The sequence below is a fragment of the Myiozetetes cayanensis genome, unplaced genomic scaffold (assembly GCF_022539395.1).
Source record: "Myiozetetes cayanensis isolate MyiCay16 unplaced genomic scaffold, myiCay2020 scf22, whole genome shotgun sequence".
NCBI classification, from domain to species: Eukaryota; Metazoa; Chordata; class Aves; order Passeriformes; family Tyrannidae; genus Myiozetetes; species Myiozetetes cayanensis.
In genome coordinates this window covers 3,612,365-3,621,754 of record NW_026087434.1, presented here as the reverse complement: position 1 = coordinate 3,621,754, position 9,390 = coordinate 3,612,365, and the positions used below count along the sequence as shown (strand labels likewise).

At 45.6% G+C, this 9,390-nt stretch overlaps 1 protein-coding gene and 1 non-coding gene across 3 annotated transcripts in view; one reads left to right on the top strand and one right to left on the bottom strand.

The window, feature by feature from the left end:
- The first annotated feature begins 1,778 nt into the window (after positions 1–1,778).
- Positions 1,779–1,907, top strand: LOC126642213 (small nucleolar RNA SNORA76). The gene has a single exon (XR_007629397.1). It is a non-coding gene; the product is annotated as a small nucleolar RNA SNORA76 (small nucleolar RNA).
- Positions 1,908–2,568: 661 nt separating this feature from the next.
- The window catches only part of TEX2 (testis expressed 2), a 41,603-nt gene continuing 34,781 nt past the window's right edge, over positions 2,569–9,390 (bottom strand). For both annotated transcript variants that reach the window (XM_050319102.1, XM_050319103.1), the window contains exons 9-12: positions 7,503–7,625; positions 5,569–5,778; positions 5,242–5,362; positions 2,569–4,621 (exon numbers count right to left, since the gene is read on the bottom strand). In XM_050319102.1, the coding sequence (XP_050175059.1) occupies positions 4,502–4,621; positions 5,242–5,362; positions 5,569–5,778; positions 7,503–7,625 (574 nt within the window). In that variant the 3' untranslated portion in view covers positions 2,569–4,501. The remainder of the gene's footprint in view (positions 4,622–5,241; positions 5,363–5,568; positions 5,779–7,502; positions 7,626–9,390) is intronic.

The following is a 9,390-nucleotide window of genomic DNA, read 5'->3' as shown; positions in this document are numbered from 1 at the left end:
AGCACCCTGCCCGGGACAACCGGGGGGTCAGGCACTGGAATGGGCTGCCCAGGGAGGTGGTGGAGTCACCATCCCTGGAGGTGTTCAGGAGGCGTCTGGACCTGGCACTGGGTGATATCATTTTAGTGGTTACAGCTGCTGGGTTGACAGTTGGACTTGATTATCTTAAAGGTCTCTTTGAACCTTCATAATCCAACCCTCATAATCCTATGATTCTAATTTCCCTACTCATTTCTTACTTTTGGAGCAGATCAGGCCAAAGTTATTTGGCATAGCCTCTGTCTTGACAAACTCACTGTTGACCCTGTGCTGTGCAATACCTTAAATAAATGCGAAAAAAACCCCCATCATTCCCCTTTGAACCGAAAACCTGGTCCAGGATCCTCTGAACCGATAAAAATAAACACAAAAAGTACTGAATCAAATGAAAGAAGCTGTAAAAAGAGTAAATTTAGAGTGACTGGCAAAGGCCCAGCGTTCAGCCACCTATTTATACAACAAAGCCACTCTGTCCTTGTACATAGTTTGCTTTTTAAACTGCTATCACTAATGGAGCTGCAGAGCACACAGGGTCCTGGCCATGCCATGTGCACACATCAGCTCTCCTTGACAGCGGGCAGGAGATGTAATTATCACCCAGAATCACAGAACACCCCGAGCTGGAACGGACCCACGAGGATCGAGTCCAACTCTGGGCCCTGCACAGGACACCCCAACAATCTCATCCTGTGCCTCAGAGCCTTGTCCTCCTAATGGTGACCTGACCTGCAAGCCTGAATACATAAAAACATGCTGGAGCTACAAACCACACTGTGATTCCAGTTCTCCAGTTGGTTTCTTTAGGGAGGCCTTGACTTTCAAGCATTCAGGCTGAGAACAAGCAGATCACTGAAGACACTATGTGTGCCTTAGCATCGTGCTACATCACGGGAGGAGTTTTTCAGTGTGCTGTACAAACGCTGCATGTGCCAGTTCCAGATTGGAGTTATTTAACACGAGTGTCTCCCCGCAGGAGACAGGAAAAATTACTAAAAGAGGGGCTGAAGAGGGGCAGAGAGCCGAGCGTTCCCGAGCGCCCTCGGCTCACAGCACCTCCCTCAGGAACCACCTCAGACCGGGGCCTGAGCTTTGATGTTTTTAATATCGAGCCCTATTTCCTCAAGCAACGGAGCGCTAGGGACAACTACGAAAAAGAACAGTACTACTGCTTCGGAAAAGACGAATAAAGCTGCGGCACACGCCGGAGGGCGACACCAGACCACCAAACCCCCTCACGGTACCAGATCGCCCGCCCAGAGACCCCTCAGCGCTGCCCGCCCCCAGCCCTCACGTAGCCCCGCCCACTGCCCTCACGCGGGCCCGCCCACCCCCGCGCGCAGCAGCACCCGGATCAGCACGTGCCCCCACATTGGAATCCTATTGGACAACACGCAGAAGGCGGGGCCGGCCCTCTATAAAAGGCAGCGCGGAGAAGGCTTCGGCCTTTCTTTCTCCTCAGCAGGGCAGGTGAGCGCGCTGTCGGCGTGGGGGAGGGTGAGGCCGGGATGGGCCGCGATGATGTCTCTTGACACGTGTTAGACTGCTGATATACGTGAAGCATACCTACTGCTGAGCGCCCCGGCCGCGCCAGCCCCGCGGGGCGGCCGGGGTGAGGCGCGTGTGTAACCTGCCCTTTTCCCTCCGTGTCTTGCAGGGCCCGTGCGGAGTGTCCGGATCGGCGGTAAATAAAAGCTGTGTTGCCCCAAATCGCGTCCGCCTGGTTCTTCCCGCGCCGTCCCGCACTGCCTTTGACCCGGCGGTGCCCGCTCGGCGCCGCCGGCCAAGCAGCGGTGCTACAGCGAAGGCTTGTTCATAACTGGGGCCGCTCGGCATCTCCCGGGCGGCGCTTTTAAAAACAAGTGACATTTGTGTGCCAGAGCCGCCCTGTGCCATCCCTGCGGGACACGCGGCTGGGGGGGATGTACAAACCCTGCTGTCCCTGGGGATGGGATGGCACAGAGCCCGTTCCCTGCAGAGAGGGCGGTGCCAGCCACAGCAGATCCGGGTCGTTCTGTCGCGGGTCAGGGCGACTTTAACCCAAAATAGCCCGGGGCAGGAATTTTTTCCTGCAGTAGTTCAGGTTTCAGCTGTAAAAGGGACTTGGAAAAAGTAACCCAAGTCCTGGGATTCCTGCCAAGCTGCTGCAGGAGTAAAGCAGCTGGATGAATGTGCAGGAGGAACACATGCAGGGCTTGGGGTCCTTTATGCACACAGAAAAAAAGCAACTTGGAAATAAAATGGGAATTTGACTCCTGCAGCTGTTTAAAGGGCCTCTGTTTTTTCCATCTGTTAACAGTGGTGCTAAGGGTGTCCTGCAGACAGAGAGGAGAGAGACACAGTGTTTCTGTAAATATAAAATGACAAGCATTCTGATGCCACGTTTGGACACAAAAGAGTAGCAGCAGAGTCCAGGCAGACTGTAAAAGTCTGCAAACACATGGCACACTCAAACTGCCTTCCTAATGAAGTTTTTGGAACAACTTGCACAAGATCATGGCTAAGTGCTGTAGAAATAAAATTTAACTGAACTGTTGGACATGGGATAAATTTATTTAATAAAACAAAGCAAGCAGATTGTAGTTACCCACAGTTTATGAAGTGCAATATGACAATTTTGTGTAATAACTCTAAATTTGTTTACACATTAGTGCACCTAGTCCTTTGACTTCAGTTATTGCACATAGAAATTAACTCATAGAAAAGACCTGCGTACAAGACATGCAGACTTCATGGAAGGCAAATAATGCCTACAGAATCAGCAAACCCCAGAATATACACAGCCTGGAATGGTCAAGGAGGAGTTCAGGTAACAAATATAACCTACTAATATTTCAATTAAAGGTAACCAAAATAGGTGTTCAAATATAGAATTAATTTTAAATATATTAAATGCTAGTTTTCTTTTTTTTTTTTGTTTCAGGCAAGGTGCTGTTTAAAAAACCTTCAATAGAATAGCTTCATTTAGAGATGGTAAATCATCAAGTTATACATGGAAATTTTGATTTACATCAAAGGTGACAACACAATGTACAAAAAAGTTCTTTAAAAATTCTAAAAAAAAAGAAAAAAAAGAGAAAAAGCAAATCATGTTATAAAAGGAGAGCCAAAACTCACCTTCTTTGTAAACTAAAAAACGTTTTCTGACATCCATGAACAGTTGGCAACGCTGAGCATCAGAAAAATATTCCATGTGTTAAAGAGTGGATATGTAGTGTTCCAATCTTGCATTTACTGCATACATTTAGCCTTGAATCATGACACCTGACAGAAATAAAAGGCAGTTCCCCCTTCCCCCTTAGTTTTGGCCATTAATGAGCAGGAAGAGTCTTCAATCATGATCGGCTCGAACAACTGCAACGCTTGAATTCCTAAAAAACCAACGCACGGGGTGGGGGGTCAAAATCTGTCAGCCACAGCTGCTCCCACGGGAGTTGATGCCTGGGGCTGTGACAGGAGGATTTGGGCCCGTGCTTTGGGTGTAAACACAGTGCAGTGGGAAAGAACAGCAACAAACTCCGCAGAAGGAACTGGGTGTTTCGCCGTAGCAAGAGGCTCGAAGCACAGTAAGGTAACTACTCCTGCTCGTGTGCAGTGTTGGCATTTTGTGTGTGTGTGCTCATGTCTTGAGAAACATTCAGAATTAAGCAGGAACCAAGGTGATTGTACCTCACTATAAGGCGGCTTGCTATGGTTTGGTCTCATGGCTTTACCAACTTTTTTTCCTCCTCGTTTTACAAAAAAAAATCTGACAGTCCCACCTTTCACTGATAGTTGTGTTTTATGGCTACTTGCTTCCCAAAAAAAAAAAAAAAAAAAAAAAGCACAAGTTCTGTATGAAAAAAGTAATATGTATATACCACATTGAATCACAATATTACCTATACATCCAATTTACATTCTTTTATCCTGAAAGCGTTTCATATTTCGATTGCTTGACACAAGCTATTGACTGCAGAAGTGAAAGAACATAAAATAGTTCATTCTACACCTCCAACTGCCTGAGAAAGAAAAATATTCTTCCAGTTTTATAAATTCCTTCCTTATTTAGGATTTTTTCCCCCCATTTGGCACGCAGTTCCTTTGCTGCCAAACAACTTCTCAATGCTTTAATGCACATTAACAGAGCACGAAAACATAAGCTGAACAAAAGGTGCCTCAACGAGCTCCTTGATCTATTATATTTCAGTTCCTCCTCCCTCCCCCAAAGGATAGGTCATTGCAGCCTCCCAGTTCAAAATCCTGATGGCAGCCAGTACAAAAATAAATCAACAGCTTAATGGAATGGAACTTCATGGAGCTGAAGTACACGGGAACAATAACCAGGCAAGTGAGCACAAAGGTATGGGCACAGTCCTGGGGAGGGGGGGAAAGTGGCACGAGTTAAGGATGAGAACTACAGCACAGTTTATAAAACCATGAGAATAACTTTTATAATACTGTAAACTGCAAGAGTCTTCACATGTCATGGTTGATCAGAGGCCTCCGCGCTCAGATCTTGAGGGCACGTGGACGAGCGGGGATCCATGGCTGAGTGCATTAAAGGAATATAAACATCATCCATGTTTGGCATGACGAAGATTTTCTGGGAGAGAGACACAATTAAATCAGGTTACTCTTCATATGTCACTGGAAACCTTAGTTTTGCAATTTGTTTAGTTAAAAAAATGCCACAAATTTCCAGACAAAAGATTCTCGAGTTCAGCGTTCAGACAGTGCAGTGCCCATTAATTCAGGCCATTTCGTTGTGTTACACTTGTAAATGAAGGTCAGAAATATCTGTATCTTTGCAAATTCCATTAAATTAAAAGGGTTCTACAGAAAAAATCACCACCTTTCCCCGCTCTGTTGCTTTCTCAGCTCTTACCCATGTACTTTTACACTGCACTTTTAATGAAATAAGTGGGTTTGATTGTACAGGTTTGGGTCCAGAATCAATCTGGTCAGTCTTCCCATCCTACATGTCTTTGGAGGTTTTTTCCCATTTTACACTACAGTCAAAGTGATTTTTAAAAATCATTTTCAAGGAAGTAGTGACAGGACACCTTAGTACCTCTCTTAGTATCTGTGTTTGGGTTTTTCAGTTTTAAAACCAGTTGGGTGCTCTTCTCATCTAAGAACAGGAGCAGTGGAGGACACCAACTAACTTCAAATCAAACAGTTCAAAACTACCACCACTGAAAGGAAGATGTAAAGGAAGCACACCTGGAACTCCTGCTCCAGTTTCCTGGCTATCCAGTCTGTCACATGAACCAGAGTCACTTCTCTCTCCCCGAGTTTTGGCCGTGCTTTTAACTCCAGGTAGGGAGGCCTTCGGAAGCCGTACCTTGGGAGAGCACAGAGCAGCTTTTGTTACAGACACTCCAACAAAGCAAACCCTTCAATGTGTAGCTCAATTTCCTCTTGACAGCAGTTCCTACCTCATTTACCACTAGTCTGTTCTCTTCCAGAACTCACTTTAGCCAGACTTTACCTTTTTTTTCCTCATCTCTATCTTTTCAATAGCACAACCTGCAGCTAAGTTCCTCTTACCATATTCTGTCAGTGGGTGGAGGTGGAATGTTAATCACTAGTGTTCCTCTGCACTCCTGCACTTCAACTGTTAGCAGCAATGGAGTATTGGAGACCTCTTCAATTTTCTTCTTAATAAACTCAGTCTCTGTTGCTTTCTGAAAGTATTTTGACTTGGTGATTTTATCCACAATTCTCATCAGTTTACTTGTCCGAGATCCTCCCACGTACCTTTAGATAGAGATTAGAAAAAAAGGACAGTAAGGTAATTTTCTCAAACTACTAAGACAGCCATGGATTTTCTAAGAAACCATTAAACTTTGGTATTAAAATTCCAAAGAGATGCATGGCCAAGCAGCACCTACCAGAGCCTGCAGCCAGTAGCTGTGCTCTGTCAGCTACAAGTGTCTGGCAGGAATTCCCTTCAGGCTGAACAACTCCTTCCCACATGGCATTGGAAACACAACACTCTTTCAAACTGCAAATACACTGCCATCACTTATGCCAGCAAGCTGGCATGGGAAATGACACCTTGTCTACTGCCATTCCAACAGAACTGTCGGGACACTGATGCAGCAAGACAGGCACAAATCAGCAGCTTAGAAGGCCCAGCCATCATGTCTAATTATTTAACAGCGTGTGCTGAACAGAAAGGTTTTCATTTTAAGGTACTTCAGGAGTATAAAGGTGTTGATAAAGAAGTGCAAAGCACTTTTAGCAGTGGGTGGAATGATATTCTAAAAATGGTTAACCATGCCTGCAAGAAGAGGGCTTTTCCTGGCAAACGTGTCAGGCATTGCTGGCTTCTAAAACAGATTCTTTAAGGGCTGAATCTGTCTTTTCTCACCCCTATCTCATGTTGGAAATATACCCTCCAAGAATAGCATATTTGGTATTTTCCACACACTATATCATAGCTAATTATGGCTCTTGATGTTATGTACCAGAGATGACCTTCCTAAGGAAATGACATTTTCCTATTGAGGTTGGGGGGGAACCAGAAAAACCCACATTCTTATACAGACTTTTACAGAGTTTTCTCCTTAGCACAACATAAGGCAAGAAACTCCTCAGCTGATATAAAAAGGCTGAATTAATTACAACTCTTGGATTTTATACTTAGCTGTATTTTTACCCAGAGAAAGTAGTTACTCTCTCATCAGCTCATCAGATTCTATAGTGGTAGTAATGCAGATTCTTTCTTTCAGTATTCTACATAAAAATTCTTTATTCTCTTTGTCCTCTTGATAAAGAACTCTCTATATGATCTATGAATTTTTAGAAGATATGAAATGCATCAAATGCAGTAATTCCAACAACTCTTCACACAGTTTTCAAAAGTGTACAGGAACAAAACTGAGGGAACTCCCTGGAACATTTTGAATAAGTCATGAGTCTTCTGGTACATTTCACTGTAAAAATCAGGGATGTGTTCAGTCACAGAAAACACTGGGATTGTCTCGGACATTTCTGGCTGACTACAGCTTTCTCACTGCATGGCACAAGTGCAATCAGATGCAGAAAGCCAAAAATCAGAAGAGCAGCCAAAACAAGGAATGACGTGGCAACGCTGCTGTTGGGAAATCTCCTCTGAAACTCAGCATGAGAGGGCAGCATTGCACAGCCCAGACACTCAGAGATCTCCAGAAATAATAATTAAAAAAAAAAAAAACCACAAGAAAAAAAGCCAGCAACACAAAACTGAGAAGAAAGCGAGGCTTGAGGAACAGTTGTTTCCTTTAAGAGAAGAACACCCTGGAAATCTGGAGCAGCAGGAGCAGCACAGCACTCAGCACAGCAGCTCCCTTGGCTGCCAGCACTGGCTCCACTGCTGCTCTTGGCTCTGCAGTTGTGTTTGCTCCACTGTCAGGACACTGTGACACTCTGGGGGACACAGAGCACCCAGCACTGAGCAAGGCACGGGCTGCTGGGGAGGGAAGGATTAACCAGCTCACCCTTCTGCTCCTGGAGTCACCTGCTTCTCTCCTGCCAGCTCAGGAGCATCATCTTCCTCCGAAGAGCCGGCGCTGGAGGATTCCTCATCGCTGTCTGCAAGACAATACGCCCTTGGCCTGAAACTGAAACAATTCCCAGGTCAAATGGAATATCCTGAAATAGCTTCTCATCCTGTGCAGCTTTGGCTGACATTACACCACTCTGAACTATGCCCTCCTCTTTTTTTATAAGCACCATCTGAAAGAACAAACCCAACACCGCTCTGAAGCCAGGCTGGCAGAACTACCTTCAAACCAGAAAATCTGTTTTCCCCTGTGGAACATAATCCTGCAGGAAAGAGGTTGGCAGGGGGGCGGCTGTTTTACATATTCAAATCAAAAGTGGAGATTATTCCAAATACATTTGAAAGCATCTCTGCTGCTGCTCGTGGCTTTCCATGGGTTGAGCAGAACGGAGGCTGGACAGGTAAAACAACCTTTGAATGTCATGTAAAGTAATAAAATCAAACAAGGGCAGGTCTCAGGGTACAAAATACCACCTGGTAGTAACTAATTCCTGGCCTTAAACCTGTGGAAGAATTTAGGCACAATCACAGGAAAAATTTCAAATCTTTTAAACGGATTAAAAAGAGGGAAGGATGGAGTGGACACACTTCAGTATGAACAGATCTCTACTGAAAGCAAGAGCCTGAAACAGTTACACAACACAAGCTTCAAAAGCATATGGCTTTAGCCCTGGGGACTGTACCCAGCACTGGAATTCTCTACAGCATGTTCAGAACACAGTTCAGAGCTGTGTCTTCTTCCTTTGTGTGCCTGGGTGTTCCTGGAAGTGTATCTGAAGCATTTAATAACCTCACACAGGGCATGGACTGAGGCTGCTGCCTGATACTCTGTGCACAGAACCAACGGGGTGGCTGCTGCACGAAGTCCTAATGAGAAAGGACAGCTCCAGTGCAGCTCCCAGAGCACAGGACTCCTTCCCAACCCGAGCAGTGACCCCAGGACCTCTCCACACTGCAGAATTTCCCAGCCAGGGTACGGAATCAGAACTGCAAAGCTCTCCTCACCCAGAGCTGCATTCTGTACCTGCACACAGTGCAGGCACACACCAAACTGAGCCACCTCCCCGAGGACAGGGGGGTGTGGATGGCTCCTGTCACTGGCCCAAATAGCAACCCTGGAGCTGCTTCTCAGGGAGAAAATCCCATTTTTAGGTCAGACTCAAACTCCACATTTTCTAGGAGGGCGTGACCTCCCTTCACTTTCCCGTGCAGGTTGTACCACCCAGCTCAAAGCATGCCCAGAGCATTCCCAGGGCTCTCAAAGGTGTCACCTTAAAAAGAGGTGTTTTATTTCCCAGTTAAAGGTGCCTCACAAGCCCCGACCGGCTCAGACCTCAGGATTTCCTCGCATTAAACAAAGCAGCAATAAATAAGCTTGAGTGAGATTTCAGGGGCTCTCTGCATACAATGGACCATTTATATGACACAAACACTGGCAGAATAAACCCACTTTGGAGCTACAGTATTGTTGCTGTGCAGATTGCACAATATTTTATGAATTGCCATTTGTCAGCTTGTTTTTATGGGGTCCAACACAGCCAGAAGGACTGATGGGGTGAGAAGCCGTGGTAAATTTGCGTTAACCTACCTGAGTTTGCCTCATCTCCTGTATGGCAGAACCTGTGCTGGAGTAATTTTATAAAACTGGCAATTAAATAGTTTTCCACCCTCTCTGAGAGCTCTATTTTCTTGAGAGGGCATTATCAAACTTATCTCAGCCCATCTCACTTCTGTTTCAAACAGTAAGTGCAACACTGGCCCGTTTGTCTCCCTTTACACTGACAACATCATCCACAGACAGTGAAACATCAGAGCTGTCACCC